General features: G+C 39.5%; 1 protein-coding gene across 1 annotated transcript in view; it reads right to left on the reverse strand.

The window, feature by feature from the left end:
- The window catches only part of LOC137997502 (neuropeptide FF receptor 1-like), a 38,873-nt gene that overhangs the window by 18,190 nt on the left and 3,183 nt on the right, over positions 1-17,500 (reverse strand). The window contains exon 2 of the mRNA XM_068843546.1: positions 4,127-4,279. Coding sequence (XP_068699647.1) covers positions 4,127-4,236 — 110 coding nt within the window. The 5' untranslated portion in view covers positions 4,237-4,279. The remainder of the gene's footprint in view (positions 1-4,126; positions 4,280-17,500) is intronic.

Raw genomic sequence — 17,500 nt, forward strand, 5'->3', positions numbered from 1 at the left:
GAGCACTTTTCAAAGATGTTCTTGACCAGCACGCGCCCCTAAAGAAAAAGTGGATTCGAGGCGACCAGTTACCATGGATATCACCTGATTTGCTGCGTGAAATTTCGCACCGAAATAAATTATTCAAGCGCCACAAGCGAAATCCTACATCTACTTCTTGGGATGACTATAAGCGGCAACGTAACAAAGTTACGTCGCTAAAGCGCAATGCTGTGAAAAGGTTCTGCTGTGACACCTCCTTTAGTGCTAAACATCTTGGCGAATTTTGGAGGAAAATGAAGCCCCTTTTGCCAACTAGTTCAGGTAAAAACATACAAGGCGTCATCCTCGTTGAGGACAGTGGCGTTGTTTCCGACCCTGGGCGTGTGGCCGAAGTCTTTAGTGATTACTTTGCCAATATTATCCAGCTAGGGCATAGATCTGACACTGACTACACTGACCATCCGAGTAAAAGGGCAATAAGCAATGTTCGTTTCTTAAGCGAGTTTAATTACTCCCCAGTCAGTACTTCATATATCTGTAACATTTTAGATCACCTTAATCCGAGAAAGGCAGTTGGGGTAGACGGCATTTCACCACGAATCTTGCGTCTGGGATCCCCAGTACTTGCCGAAAAGGTGACTAATTTGATCAACTTCTGTATCCTGAATTGTTCATTGCCGTCTGAATGGAAGCAAGCGCGCCTTACTCCTGTCTTTAAACGGGGAGTTGACACAGACAAAGCAAACCACCGCCCTGTCTCAATATTAACTTCGCTATCTAAAGTGTTTGAGAAAGTCATTTACGACCAAACTTGGAATGCATTTCATAACGTTTTGTCTTCAAACTTATCTGGATTTATGAAAACTCACTCTTGCTGCACTGCATTGCTAAAAATGACGGAAGATTGGAGGAGCAGTATTGATAACAAGGAAGCTGTAGCGGCGGTCGCTGTGGACTTGAGCAAAGCGTTTGACGCCATAGACCATAGCCTTCTGCTCGCGAAGTTGAAGGCCTATGGCTTTTCTACTCGTGCCTTGGAACTGATGTCCACCTACCTGCTAGGTCGTCAACAATGTGTCAGATTAGATGGCGTATGCTCTGACTTCAAAACAGTTGAATCTGGCGTTCCTCAAGGTTCACTATTGGATCCGTTGTTCAACAAATTCATTAATGATTTGAATTTTTGTGTTCCTAATGTCTCATTGCGGCTGTACGCTGACGACACGACTGCCTACCTGTCAGATGTATCTCCCACCATTCTAGAATTTTCCTTCAACAAGGATCTCCAGGCTCTTTCGTCGTGGTTTGAGTCCAACTATTTAACAGTGAACTGTGCTAAGACTCAAGCATTATCTGTCGGACCCTGTGCCTATCATCATTCTTTATTTCTTAATAATGCTCAAATAGAATTTCTCCGATCTATTAAGATTCTTGGAATAACTTTAGACAAGGACTTATCCTATAAAGAACACATATCAGATCAACTAAAGAAAGCCTGTGCCAAGGCTTCTGCTCTGAGAAGAATAAGGCGTTTTCTTCCTCATGACGCAATGATAAAACTTTATAAAGCATTTATATTACCTCATCTCGAATACTGTGGTCCTTTGTTTGTAGGCATAGGTACGGGTCAACGCAACCGTCTCGAAGATGGCAACTGTTATATTTTGAGAACATTAATCGGGCACAACAAGTCAATGTCACGCGACGAACTGCTCACTGCGGCTAGCGTGACATCTTTATATAGTAGGCGCTTACATCAGGCGTTAATACTTCTTTTTAAATGTCTAAATGGTACGGGTCCTACATATATTGCTAGCCTTTTTAAATACAGGCATACACCGTATAGGCTAAGAGGCGAGGGCTTGAATTTTGAATTACCTAAATTTAATTGTAAATTTAAGAAGAATTCTGTCACTTATTCATTAACTAAGTTATGGAACAGTTTGCCTTCTCATGTGCGTCTTTCAAGTGATTCTAGTGACTTCAAAAGTAAATTGCAGGATTGCAGTTTTTTAGAACGTGTCTTATAGTGTACAATCGTAGCTTTTAACTGCTTTTAGAACGAGTTTTAGAGTTTTCCAAGTCACGTTTTTAGTATGTAGGTTTTTCTTGTTTTTAGAATTGAATTGTATTATATGGCTGTAATTATTATAGATTTTATTTATACACGTTCGTATTTTGAACGAGTTTTATAACTCCTTGACGTAACGTGTTAAAATAAAGGATTGATTGATTGATTGATTGATTGGAATATACTTGTCGACGGCTTCAATAAATCTTTTTTTCCAAGTAAACCAGCAAGTTTCAATGTCATTGTTCTGAAAAATGTCATCAAAGGACGTTGATCTAAGCAGTGTCCTCAGGGAATCAAAGTCTCCTTTGTTAAAGTTGTAAACAACTCTTAAGACTTGATTTTATTTTCCAGTGGGAAATTTGCGAGTCAAATTAATATCACGGAATAATGGTCAGATGGAATAGACAGGTCTTTGGAAACTTCTAACCTTGAAATAGAATCCTCCATATTAGTAATAACAAGATCCAAGATATTGTGAGCTCTGATCGGCTCAGTGACTAGTTGAAATAAATTTTTGTCGCCAAGAAAGTCACAAAAATCAGCCAGATCTAATGCATTCGAGAATCCAGAGCCCTCGATCCAGTTAATGTTGGGCATGTTGAAGTCACCAAGAATCAAAACATTAGAATCGTTTCCAAAACTGACCATAAGATCTTGAGAGCTGTTTAGCCAGTCAGCAGGGGAATCGGGAGGTCTGTAGATAACTATCGCAATTAATTTACGACCATTCTTAAGGCACAATTAAGCCGCTACACAGTCCAAAATCGAAATAGGGCCAACAGTATCAATGCGGGTAGGAGATAAAGAATTATTAATGGCAAGTAGCATTCCACCTCCTTTTGTGTCACGACGATCGTTTCTGAAAATCTGATAACGGTTACCGTTTGAGAGAATCTATCCATCAGAAATATCAGAAGTTAACCAAGTTTCTGTAACTGCAATTAAGTCCAAGCGATTTCCGTAAACGAGCTCCTGAAAATCTCGAAGCTTAGATCTCCGAGGAGAGTCTCTTGTTTCTCCTTTAAGCATAGATTTTAAACTCCTAGCGTTTTGAAGAAAACACCGTAGAGTGGCGTTTTTTCCAGGGATTCCGGGTCCAGGGTTCGGCCGGACGTCCATGCTGAGGGAAAGTTTTAGCAACACAGGATTATATGTAGCCGTTGAGTTGGAGTAATACGCTACTCTCTTATGCAGGAACTTCTGAGAGCCGGGCTGTTGTAAAAATCGTTCGGTGTAAATGTTTCAATACCATCCAGAAATCAAGTAGCTCGCAAAAGTATAGCGCATAGATTTAGTAGACAAGTCCTCAGTAGAAATTTGATTCACAGGAGAGGGATTAACCCTGGTTAAAAACCAAAAGAACAGGAGCGTTTGGACAGTATGTCCGAACGCCATGATGCACGTGGTCAAGCTGAGTACTGAATGAATGAAAGGGCTGTGTTACTGTGTTTTGACGTTTTCTAGATTCAACTACATTGTTCCTTATTACCTTTGCTTGTCTTTAAGGTAATTCTGAGAACACCTCCTTCTTTTCTTTTTTGACGCAAATAACTTTCGTGGAAGACTCATCGATTTCTCAGTGACTGTTGGTGATGAGCGACCTTCACAAGTGGTTGAATAGCAGACTGACTCCAAAGACGACTTGAGGACCACGACATGGCACCTACATTTCCATATTTCTGAGGTCCAGTACGAGGTCGTTTTCGACAGTATTTGTAAGGTACATTGGTTTAGGTCATAAGAGATAGTAACTCTGATGTCATCAATGAGCAAATTGAAAATTAGGCATTAATTTTAGCAGTTCTTTTTGATAAATTTAGATGCCTGGGATGATGGTGAAGAAATAGTAGGAAATAAGGATTTTGCATTTAATATATTTAAATTAATTTATTTATGGGTCAAAGAGGAATGATTTCAGGTCTTCACTTAATTATTAACAGCCAGTTAACTGACAACTGCCAAATGGCCCAAAATGTAAATGACAACTGACAAATGGAGTAGATTTGCAGCCCCCCCCCCCCCCCCTCCCATCAAAAACCTCTTTGAATGGAACTGATGCTAACTGTGTACCTCATATCACGCCGCGTTACGACGGCACATACGAGTAAGTTTCCAGCGATGCTTGTAATGGCAATCAAACACTTGACTGTTGCTATGGTGATATAAATCGAGTCAAACATGATTACTGAGTATTTTGACCCAATCTGTGAGTTATTCAGTCACCTAAAAAAGGAAAAAGAATATTTGCTGTACTGGTATTTAATTGTTTTTTTCATTTTATTTAAATATATGTACCTTGCATATACAACATAAAAACAAACTAATTAATTAATAATTGAATTAGTGAATAAATGAATAAAAGAAAAAATGAACGAACTAACTAACGAATAAATAAAATGAATGAATCCATGAACAAATCCTAAACGAATAAATTAGTTGATGAGTAAATGACGGAACGATAAATGAATGAAGCCTCTTTAACATATTGTGTTTTTATTGGAGTGGCTTCACCGACAGATCAAAGGAATGGAGCTGGGACTGGGACTGGTATTGAAACATTATGGGATGGGGGAATACAGTAATAACGGCCGTGTCTTTAGTGATGGATTTCAAATAGTAGTTACTTTATCCAGTGGAGAATTAACACCAGCTGAAACTTCTTTATTATGTAAGGGTCTGTCTTTTTGCCCTGCATCTAAAGAAATTGATACTTTTTCTCTTAGAAAAGACCTTTCCGATTTTGTTAGACGTTTACGTTGAAAGGAGTATTTCTTTAACGATTAGGATGTTTGTGGCTATTTTTCCAGTTATCCTGTTTTCAGAAATAAGTCAACATGGTGTTGAGTTGGGTGGTATTGAACTGCAGCGTTCCAGTTAATTTTTTCAAGTGGGGGCGCATATAGACCATTTGAGGGGTCACCCAGACGTCGTGGCAGCAGTGGCTCTTTGGCTCACACGTTCACACGTTGAATTATTTTGTAACGTCCTGTCCCGTGAGGTCTTTTTTTTTTTTTTGCTTAAACACGCATGGTAACTTGATAAAAGGCGGCCGCTAAAATTAATGTCACCTTTGATTTTGCGATTTCTTTGTGCAGCCAAAAGTACAATAGAAAAATTGAAAGTAGCAAAATCTCCCAAAATTTTTTTTCGCTGATGGTAACTTTTTATATTCGCGGCAAGAAATTTATGTTGTTTTCATTTCGCATTTTTTTATTCTCGATCAACACTTCTTAAAAACTTCGTTCTGCGCTTCCTGAAAACTGTGTATCAATATTCATTTAACTTTGCATCAATATTGCATAAAGCAGGCTAGCAAAATCTGTACCTTGCTTAGTTCGAATTTTGAGCGTTAAAATGGTATTTTAGTTCTGACAGCAAATCGTATATTTTGAGGTCTCCCGGCCAGACATTACCCTCGCTGGACAGAAAACTTTTGTCGAGAAAAGCTTTAACTTACTCTGAAAACGAAGTTAAAGCAAACTTCATGTCTGTCTGGAAGCCATTATTTCTCGATTCTTCTACTATTCTTCTATTTTCTTCAATCATTCTCAATAGACCATATTCAATATATTCAGCTTGGCAGCGAGGCCTAGAGGACACAAACAAAGGAAACTGAATGAGCCTGTTCATTGCCCGAATGCAAAAATGGCCACCAACAAATTATTCTTTTGTTTTTGTGTTAATTAGCCTAACTAGCCTTGTTTAACACGTGTAAAATTGAAAGAATTTGGGCTGTAAAACGAGGCTAGTTAGGCTAATTAACACAAAGACAAAAGAATATTTGTTGGCGGCCATTTTTGCATTTGGTCAATTCATTTCCTTTGCTTGTGTCCTCTAAGCCTCACCATGAAGCTGAATTTTAATATATTGAAAGTGGTCTATTCTTTGATTACATTTGACGTCACGGCGGCCATGTTGGTGGAAAGAACAACAGCGGAAAGTCTTTTGGGAATATTACTCTATTATTATTATGCAAAACTTAAGCTAGTCTTATCACGTGAGTGCAATCGAAGAATCTGGGTTTGGTATTTTATCAGTAACTTCACGTCTTCTCAGGGGGCTATTTACTTTCATAGCACTATAATGATTTACGATACCAAAACAATATTATGTCTTATTAGAGCTACATATTACGCAAAGACAACTTAAATCTCCTGGAAAACAAAACGCCCCTAAGTTGACAATTATGAAATAAAGCACTGTATCAAGCTACTACACTGCCACACGTACGCAATGCGTGCGTATTTTTATATAAAACTCTGAATCTCGAATTCTCAACGAAAGATTAATGACAATCGATCGTATAAACACTAAAATTTCTGCAGTCTCTGACTTCTCTGAATCAAGGGGAAAGTCATGATGTATTATGAAAAGGAAGTATTTGATCACGTGCTAGGCAACCACAAAGGTGCACGTGATCACCTTGTGTCATGGTTCTTGTTTACATTGAATGAACTAAAGGGAAAAATGTTAATCGCTTTTAGAGTTCAAACAACGTACTTGTTAGCCAAGAAACTTCCGTCTTTCGTTTTTGTGGTAGTGCACTACACACTATGGCCCCCGGCCGTCCACACGAAGACGATTGTAAACGCAAACGCTAGTAAACTTATATTTTTATCTCCGTCCACACGAAGACGATCATCGTTTACGTAGCGTTTTCACCCGTCCACACGAAAACGCTCGTAAACGCATAAAACGATGTCATACACCAAGCGCGCATGCGCTATCGATTTAAGCCTGCAATCTTTGCTTCAGTGCCTTGTTATCAAGTGTTAGCGTCCGTGTTCTCAAGTCACCACGTGCCTTTGTTGTGAACGAGAGAGAAGAAAAATGTCGAAATCTGCTGGCAAGAAACCGAAAGAAAAAAGTGATAAAACTAAGGCAGACAACTTTGTTTGGTCTGACGATTATTGCAAGATTCAATTGAATGCTCGCATTTATGCTTGAAATAAGCGCAAGCATGACACAGCTCAACACTCGTGTTTACGCCATCTTGGAAACGCACTCGATAAAAGAGACTGGCGCTGACATCTGACGTCAGCGTTTTCACACCGTTTACGAAAATATACGTTTACGGCCGTCCAAACGAAGACGCATAAACGGCTTTTTCAAATTTATCCACTTTGGAGAGCGTTTTCGAATTTATGCGTTTACGGTGAGCGTTTTCATCGTCTTCGAGTGGACGGAAGGCCTAAACGCATAAAAAAGTTCGCAATTACTAGCGTTTGCGTTTAAAATCGTCTTCGTGTGGACGGGGCCTATGTCACCGGGTTGTAAGAGTGTAAGAGTGTAAGTCCTTGGTGATAATAGAGCGGCAGCGCGTTCATAACTGACAATCATAAACAGGTTTGTTGGAAGCGTGCTTTGGTTTCAACAAAATGAGCGCCAAAATCAGCAAGAATTTGTGACGCTGATGAATAATAAAGCAGCTGCTATTTCCAAAACGATGGAATTAACTGGTGATAAATAACTTCGTCTAGGAGAGTAAATTTTTGACTTTGTTAGATCGTGATCTTTATGCTGAATTAGCACATTTCTTGTCAAACTTTATAACACTTGAAAGATAAAAAAAGCAAACTAACAAAAACAAAAATCCGGTGTCTTGCCATCATTTTGACACAGATGTATCCTATGTTTCGCGAGTAAACACGCAAAGTAACTTAACTTAATCACAACGCCCGCTGAATTCGACGACACTTTCGATTTTGCGATTTACTTGTGCAGCCAAAAGTACGATAGAAAAAATTGAACGTAGTAAAAATCTCCCAAAATGTTATTCGCCGATGGTAATTTTAATTCAAACTTTATGTTGTTTTCACGTCGCAAATGTTGTTGCTGATGGCAAAAATTGTTTCATTCTCGATCGACACTTCCTGAAAACTTGCTTCTGGTCTTCCTAAAACTTTTTATCAATATTTATTTACTTTTTCATCAATATTTGTTTTGTATAAAGCAGGCTAACAAAATATGTACCTTGCTTAGTTGGCATCTTTGAGCATTAAAATATAATTTTCGGTGCCATGTTTCTGGCACGTACATCGTGAGGTCACCCATCCGGATACTAAGCCCGCTCGACAGCGCTTGTCTTCGAAAGGTGTCAAAAGCTCAGGCACGCTTAAACTTGAGATGCAAAAAAGTTGAAAGGGAACTTGAAAATGATTAACATGTCACCCTGGAAGCCAATGTATCTCGTTTCCCTTTATTTTCTTCAATCTTTCCGGCTTTAGTATTTTACTAGTAACCACATGTATTCTCAGGGCACGGCTATTTACTTAAGACATCTACCATGGCACTACTGTGATTTACGGTACCAAAACTATACCATCTACAATTATTACGCAAAAACAAAGCTTGAATCTCCTGGAAAACAAAACGCAGCTCAATTGACAATTATGGAATAAAGCGCTGTGTACGTTACTGCACTACCACATGTATGCATTGCGTGCTTATTTATTTTAAATGAATATTTATATTTCATCTGTCGGGTCGGGAAGCCTTCTTTGTCGGGTTATTGACCCGAGACCCGACTCTGATCTGGAACACTGTTGATCAAACCCTTCACTGAAGAACCATTTCTTTCAATAATGAAGCAAAAAATGGACAACAAGCTTTCTTTCAAATAATTGTTGACTAACAAGAATTGGTCAAGTTTTAAGTTGTTTTTTTACCTGAAGACTGTGCAGAGTTGAGTACAAATTAAAAAAGATTATAAATAGCCAGGAAGTTGTGAACACACATCTACTCAAGGTGTTCGCTTCCTTCTCCGATATCCAACCCAAAAAAGTTACCAGAGAATTAGCCGTTTGGTTTTAGTGTTGTACATAACACTACAGTTGGTAAAATATTAACGAAAATTCGACGAAGAGGTAATATGCGACTAAGTTTCTTGTATGCGTTGTAAATTCAAGCTAAGTCTGCAACTTTTTAACAGAGAATATAGAATAGATGTTTTTCACGTGACGTCATCTTTCAAACATTTATTCAGTTAAAAATGTGATTATTTGTAGTGTACGGGCGCAGGGTTTCTCTCATATATTCTTCATATACCTTATTACATAACATTTTCGCGAAATGTTATTTCGCGATTTTGATGTACGCATATTTCGATTTCGCGACGCTTAAATTTCGCGATTTTGCAAAAAATTTATATATTTTGGATCACTTTAATTTCGTGCTTTTGAGTAATACACAATTTACATTTTATTGACGGTAATACTTCCCTTCCAGTTAATATATCCTTCATTCCCGCCTTATCCCATCCTTTCAAGACAGGAACCCTCCCCTGTGCGCTGGTGAAAAAGTTACACTGTGACATTTCCACTAATCAAGTTGCATGTATTGGTTTGAAAACCGATAGCTTAATGTCGATATTCGTAAACAAGGGGCTTTGGAAATAGAATAGAAGCGATCGTTATGTTCGCCACACTTATCGTTCGCGTCACTTTAATTTGGCGATTTTTTTAATATCGCGAAATTCGCGAAAGGAACGTGTCGCAAAAATGTCATGTAATAAGGTATATATATATATATTGGTCTCCGGATTACTAGTCGGATGCCTTGACCACTCGGCCACCAAACCAACCACGCTGGCAACGTGGCTGTATATTGACCTTATTGTGGCTGGCTCCAGGGAGACAATTCAACACACATTTTCGGCAAATCAGGATCGCCTCACTACCCCCCAGTCGATCGGCTATGTATGGTCCTATCCCCTTAGAGAATTAATAATCATATAGGGTGGGAGGGGGAATCTGGACAACTGATTGCCTGCAAATCAGGATCGCCTCACTACTCCCCAGTTGATCGGCTATGCACGGTCCTATCCCCTTAAGAAGAATTTAATAGTAGATTGAGGAGAGGAATCTGGACAACTGATTGCATGAGTGAAAATGTGGTTTGACCGGGAAGTGAGCCCGGGTCTCCAGATTACTAGATGGATGCCTTGACCACTCGGCCACCAAACCAACCATGCTGGTAGTGTGGCTGTATATTGACCTTATTGTGGCTGGTTCCAGGGAGACACTTCAACACACATTTTCGGCAAATCCCCGGCCAGGATAAGCCGCGACTTGAGAAAGCCGTGAACGTTCATTTCATTTGTTGCACGTCTGCTGATAGAGTGCTCAATAGTAGAACCAGAGCGTTAATATAATCCAGGTGATGTGATCAACAAAAGGGATGACTTGGCATTTTATTACTAACTAGTTTCATACCGCACAAGAAGTGCGGCACTCCTCAGATAAAATAGCCAAATGAAAAGTTCGTTACAACGCTCGCTGATGATAGACGCACTTACGCTCGCGCAATTTGGATTTTAACAGCTGATAGCGCGCAGAATTCACTTGCTAGCGCGCGGCAATTGCGGGTTTAAAGTTCTTTAGGAGAAATTTGTTAGCGTGCCTACAGGAAGTTACCAGCTCATTACGCTTGTTCAAGGTCGCTAGTTTAGGTCTACAAATGATAAAATATTTCTCCCACAGGTACAAATTACATCGGTTCGAGACAGGGTTGAAAGGACAGGTTTGTTTCAAAATTTTCTGGGTGATCTTGAATTTCAACCTTGCTTCCTTCAAACACCAAACATGCTTACTGAGCTCTGTACTGAGTCCCTTGTCGGGTTGTTGAAAGAAGATTTGTGATTGGCAAATCTTGTTTTAAAAGATTTCTCAGTGAGTCCAACATAAGTTTGGGCTGGCCTGTTATCTTCAGTTGTCACTGTAGCTTGGTAAACAACGGATGATATAAGGCAATTCCCGGCCATAGGGCAGTCTGCTGGTATTCCGCGAGATATGTCCAGAAATGCACACAACAACGAAAATGGCAAAAAAAAGAAAATGTTGCCACAATCGCCAACGAGGCAAAACACAAAGCAGTGAAGGGGGCCCATAAAAGTTGGCGAAAGTGGCGAATTTGCCAAATATGGCGAAAATGACAATTTTGCCACAATCGCCAACGAGGAAAAACACAAAGTAGTGAAGGGGGCCCATAAAAGTTGGCGAAAGCGGCGGATTTGGCAAATATGGCGAAAATGACAATTTTGCCACAATCGCCAACGAGGCAAAACACAAAGCAGTGAAGGGGGCCCATGAAAGTTGGCGAAAGCGGCAAATTTGGCAAATATGGCGAAAATGACAATTTTGCCACAATCGCCAACGAGGAAAAACACAAAGCAGTGAAGGGGCCCCATAAAAGTTGGCGAAAGCGGCGAATTTGGCAAATATGGCGAAAATGACAATTTTGCCACAATCGCCAACGAGGCAAAACACAAAGCAGGGAAGGGGGCCCATGAAAGTTGGCGAAAGCGGCAAATTTGGCAAATATGGCGAAAATGACAATTTTGCCACAATCGCCAACGAGGAAAAACACAAAGCAATGAAGGGGCCCCATAAAAGTTGGCGAAAGCGGCGAATTTGGCAAATATGGCTAAAATGACAATTTTGCCACAATCGCCAACGAGGCAAAGCACAAAGCAATGAAGGGGCCCCATAAAAGTTGGCGAAAGCGGCGAATTTGGCAAATATGGCGAAAGTGACAATTTTGCCACAATCGCCAACGAGGAAAAACACAAAGCAATGAAGGGGCCCCATAAAAGTTGGCGAAAGCGGCGAATTTGGCAAATATGGCGAAAGTGACAATTTTGCCACAATCGCCAACGAGGAAAAACACAAAGCAGTGAAAGGGGCCCATGAAAGTTGGCGAATTTGGCGAATTTGACAAATATGGCGAAAATGACAATTTCGCCACAATCGCCGACACGGCAAAGCAACGAAGGGGGCCCATACAAGTTGGCGAATGTGGCAACCAAAAATTAATGAAAGACTAATTCGATCTGCAGTGCTGTTTGACCTCAAATTAGAAACGTTCGTTTTTTTGCATTGTAATGATTTGAGAAATTTTACAAACCAGCACGAAGAACAAGGGAGAGAGGAACGAATTTGGGAAAACAGGAAGATACGGCAGCAGGAAGTTATGGCAAGGTTGTCATTTAGTGACTAAGGTGGAACAATTTACTGACAGATATACATGTAACTGCCTCGTATTTTTATACTCTGACAATTCATGTAAGAAAGACTTCACCAACGGGTACTAAGAGATGCAAAGCAATTATTTGGAGCTTACCAATCGGGCAATGTCAGCGTGCAAGGAATTAGATTGAATGAGCCACACACAAAATATGTCCTTGTCGTGCCGGGGAATTTTATAGTATCTATTCACGAATCATGCCATCAATGTTCTAAGTGAGTGGAGATTGAAATCCGTTTACCATAATTATAGAAGAATGTCGACACCAAGTTTAACAGAAGTTGCAAACTTATTTCTTCCCTACAAGACGATAAACATTTCCTGAATTGTGATCCGCAGGAAACAACGAAGTGATGCTTGGACGCCATCTTATGAACTTGACGTATACTTCGTGTTAGGTCACCGTAGTGTAACTGCTAGCTGAGCCCCAAGTCTCATCGTTCGTTGTCTTGGTTACGTAGTTATTCGTCACCTGACTGCTTTTCAAAGGATATTTAGGCATATGAACCAGCATCGATTTATGTTCTATATTGTTAATCTGTGTGAATTACGGAATCGAAAGGTTGAAAAAAGTCATAGCACTGTGTAATTAACAATGGTAATTCGGCTGAGTGGAGAGCAGTTTGGTCTAAAATCACAAGTATGACTTCAGGGGCCTAATTTTTGGGTCCAAAAACCATTATGATTTATGAAACTTTCTTCAGATTGTTTTAAATTATGTTTGAATTATGAGCTTGTATGAAGAAAATCTGTTTTGAGCAATCAAGAAGTAAAGTAACCAGAATTAGAGGACTTTTTTCACTGTTTCCATAGCCTCAACTAAATAGTCAGGGTAGTTGGGAGAATTCTTGAAATCTCCCAACTCCCATTCGTGTTTACATGAGGCTATGAAAACAGAGAAAACGTCCTGCTTTATTAGAAATCACACAATTTAATCCCTGAAAGAATTTGGATGTGCAATCTGCACTGGCAAGAGAAAATGAGGGGACAGAGAAGGAGGCTCCCGGTCCAGCCCTTGGGATATGTCATGTCCACGAAAGTTATTTTTAGACGAGCGGAAGTATTCCGAGACGTCCGCATGCAGGCCAACCTCGGTCCGATGTTTGAAAGAAAATATACATTCATCAGCCTTCCACGTGCGCCATCATTTTCTCTTTTCACTAAGAACCTGAGAGCGAGGCAAGACTGCATGCGGACGTCTCAGAAGACATACTTCCGCTAGAACAAAGACTTCCGCTCGTCTAAAAATAACTTTCGTGGACATAACATATCCCGGCCAACGCCTTGAGCCTCCCTCTCTGTTCCCTCATTTTCTCTTGGCACTGGTAATTACACTTCTGCCCCAGTAATTACCCCTGAACTGCACTAATCTTAGCCAATCAGAATTGATTTTTTTGTTTTTCATGTATATTATTAGATTAGTTACTTTAAACAAGCCGTGGAATCTGTTTTGTTGTTATTTTGAGTGTGTCTTTCTCATTTGCTGAGATGGTTCCATTTACGGCAAACAATAATGAGATGGCACTGCTGAGAATGAATCACCGATGTAATAATGATAAGAATTGTAATATTATTATACTGTGTTGTAAAGTGCTTTTTCTGAAAGATTTATTTATTTTACAACATTGAGTCAGACCACCTGATATTCACATTTTTCCATGCGATTAGTACATTGCAGTGGAAATGATGCATGTAAATGTTGAATTTGTTTCATAAAATGGGTTAGCCTGGTTAATTATTAATTATGAATTATTGATATTGTATCATTGGAACTTTTAGTGCATGGAAACATTTAAGTGATTGCGCATAAAATGTAATGATTTTTATAAGAGTCAATAAGTTATAAATGTCTTAAGGATTTGTATTTTTCTGGGTATTTAAATACATAATTTATGTCGTATAATATTAATATAGTGGTAGACAACTGGCATGTCTCTTAGGTGTATGAGCTTAAGAGATGTAGCTCTTTGAAATAAAGCCCGCAGCACACAGTGAGGAAAGAGCTGAGCAAACTGAGCGTTTTGCTCAGCCGTTTCCTCACGTGTGCGGGGAGAAAAAAAAATTGGTGCGCAGTACGCTGGAAATACGCCTCGCGAGGCCGTGAGGATAAAATCAAACATGTTTGATATTTTTGGCCTCGCGAGGCAAATTCCTCACTGTGTGCGGCCATCGTGGTCAACCTCACCAAACAGAGTAAAATAGAGCTCTAAGTGTCAATCTGCATTTGTGGCTGTGAAAGCGTTAATGGGGACATTAAGCGAACCTAGATGTTGTTAATTTTGCTGATTGTCAATATGTAGATTATATCTGCTAGTCTGTGTGTGTTTGACTTCACCGATAGCCTCTTTCTTCTCTTGTAAGTTATTCAAGCATTTTTTTTTATTTTCACTCCGCTTTTCTTTTAAAAAACTAGACCCTCCCTGAGGGTACACTGGGTTGCCTGTTGTACGTGCACCGTTCCAGACAATTTTTTCAAGTTGGGGGGTCATTAAGACCATTTAAGGGGTCACCCAGAAGTCATACCAGCAGAAGCCCTTTGGCTCACAGGTTCTCACACGTTCGTACGACGAAAAAAATCTGTCCTTGCGTAATATGTAGCTCTATCAGTGCACGATATTGTTTTGGTATTGTCTATCATTGTAGTGCCATGGTAGAATCCTTGGGTAAATAGCCTGAGAAGACATGTGGTTACTAGCAAAGTACTGAACCCAGAAAGATTGAAGAAAATAAATGGGAAGTGAGAAACATTGGCTTCTGGGCTGACATGTTGATAAACTTCTTTTCATCACAAGTTTAAGCGTGCCCTCTGAGCATCTGACAGCTTTGTAATACTAAAGTTTACTAAAGTTAACCCTCTCCGGCGGGATTAGTGTCTGGATGGGTGACCAAAAACATATACGCCTTCGTAAAACGGGAAGCATTGGACCGAAAATACTATTAACGCTAACAAATGCGAACTTAGCAAGGTACAGATTTTGTTAGCTTGCTTTATGCAAAAACAAATATTGATGCAAAAGTAAATAAATATTGATACACAGTTTTCAGAAAGAGCAGAAGGAAGTTTCCAGGACGGTCGCTCGAGAATAACATATTTACGACATAAAAACAACATTAATTTTGAACCGTGAATATAGAATATAAACAGTTACGATCAGCGACAAACATTTTGGGAGATTTTGCTACGTTCAATTTTGTTATATTACGTTTTGGCTGCACAAATAAATCGCAAAATCGAAAGTGACATCGCCGGAATTCAGCGGGCGCCGTGATTACTAGTAAGTTACCGCGGCATGTTTACTTGCCAAACAGTGAAGCATCTGTGTCAAATGATGGCAAGATATCGGGTTTTCGTAAGTTTCTTTTTCTGTCAAGTGTTATAAAGTTTGACAATAAATGAGCGAATTCAAAACAAAGATCACAATCGCCCACCATTGTTTCTGCAGAGTCAAAAATTTACTCTCCAAGACGAGGTTATTTATCACCAGGTAATTCCATCATTTTGGAAATAGCAGCTACTTTATTATTCACCGGCGTCACAACTTTTTGCTGATTTTGGGGCTTATTTTGTTGAAACTCAAGCACGCTTCCAACAGACCTGTTTATTTTCATGAAACCTTTCCTGCTTACAGAGTTATACTAAAAATATCCTCCCGTATCACGTTTCAACCTTCAATACACAACATGATATTATAATTCACAAAGGCAGAAAATATCACAGAATCCTTTTCCAGCGAAATATTTTATTGAAACAAACAACATAAGATGCACTAAAACGCCATTCGCGTTGCAATGACTTTCCATTGCTGGTTAACGAGAATAACAAACTCACGAGGCAGAATGTATATTTATATTTAATTAAGTTAGCACAACACAAAAACGCTAACCTCATTTTGACACGAAAATGCTTTACTATTGCCATAAAAACTATCCAGTTAAGCTCGCATATTATAAAACATGATGAATTCATAAAGGCCACCTTTTCCGGCGAACAATTTTTTGAAACAAACAACATATTTGCTATTATTGCGTGCGTGAAGAGAAAAAAGCTCAATCGTGTCAAATATGCGCAACATTACAACAAACTAAAATTTCAGGATCAAACCGTTTCCATGAAGAACCGTTTCCTTGAATAATGAAGCACAAAATAGACGACAAGCTTTCTTTCAAATAATTCTTGGCTGTCACATTACCTGAAGACTGTGCAGAGTTGATCACAGATCCACTTAAGGTGTTCGATTCGTTCTCTGTCTTTGTTGAACCCATAAGTTACCAGAGAATTTTCCATTTGGTTTCAGTGTTCTACATAACAGCACACTTGGTAAATATTATTTTAGAAATGCAGCTCACTTTGATTTCTGCTCGACGGGCGACAGATTGTTGTCGAAGTCCATTACTCGTCGCTTTTGAGATTCCAGGTGTTGGTTTTCACCGCCTGCGTAGATTATCCAACTGACTTGTTTAAGGATCCAGTAAAACGCCATTCGCGTTACATGACTTTCGACGCCATTGCAGGCTAAGTTAATTATTCTACTGTGTCCACTAGAGAAATCTACGCAGTTCCACTACCCTCTCGATCCTAAGAAAATATGCGCAGAAGGCTCTATGCACAAAGATACCACTTACCAGGGGAGTGACAGGCAAGACTTTTACCGACACGGAAGAAAAAGAAAAAATAACACCGAACAAATGCCCTCCATTTCTAGACTGGGTTTGCCATACGGCAACCCAGTAATAAAGCGGATGTAAAGAGAAGCAAAAGCCGCCGGTGTGTTAGGTGAGAGGGAAAACAAAGCTGAAAACCATATTCAAATCGTCGTGTCATTTAACAGCCACACCGGAAAATAACTGGGTGAAACACGAAAATAAACAGGTCTAATGGAAGCGTGCTTGAATTTCAACAAATTATCCCCAAAATCAGCAAGAGTTTATGACGCTGATGAATAATAAAGCAGTCTCTTTTTCCAAAACGATAGAATTACCTGGTGATAAATAACCTCGTCTAGGAGAGTGAATTTTTGTCTTTGCAGAAACAATGGTCAAACTCAAAGAGTTGGACGATTGGACCTTTGTGTTGAATTCGCACATTTCTTGTCCAACGAGTGCTTTCTTCGAACCGCAAAATGAAATCTAAAATTTTACGAGAGTGCTTAGGCCTAATCATTGAAAGAAACGCTTACACTTTTGACATATGGCTGTAATGCACTTGTCACCGCGGTGCGCAATCCCGTAGTCGATGAATGAAAAATATTCAAGGGCGATCTCGCAAAAAGTGTAGATAACCGAACCGCAAAATGAAAGCTAAAATTTTAGGAGAGTGCTTAGGCCTAATCACTGAAACGAGCGATTAGGCTTAATCAGGAAGCGAAGTGCTATTTCGTGCAGTTAACCGAACCGTAAAATAAAAGTTAGTTAACCGAATTG

The sequence above is a fragment of the Montipora foliosa genome, chromosome 3 (assembly GCF_036669935.1).
Source record: "Montipora foliosa isolate CH-2021 chromosome 3, ASM3666993v2, whole genome shotgun sequence".
Classification (NCBI taxonomy): domain Eukaryota; kingdom Metazoa; phylum Cnidaria; class Anthozoa; order Scleractinia; family Acroporidae; genus Montipora; species Montipora foliosa.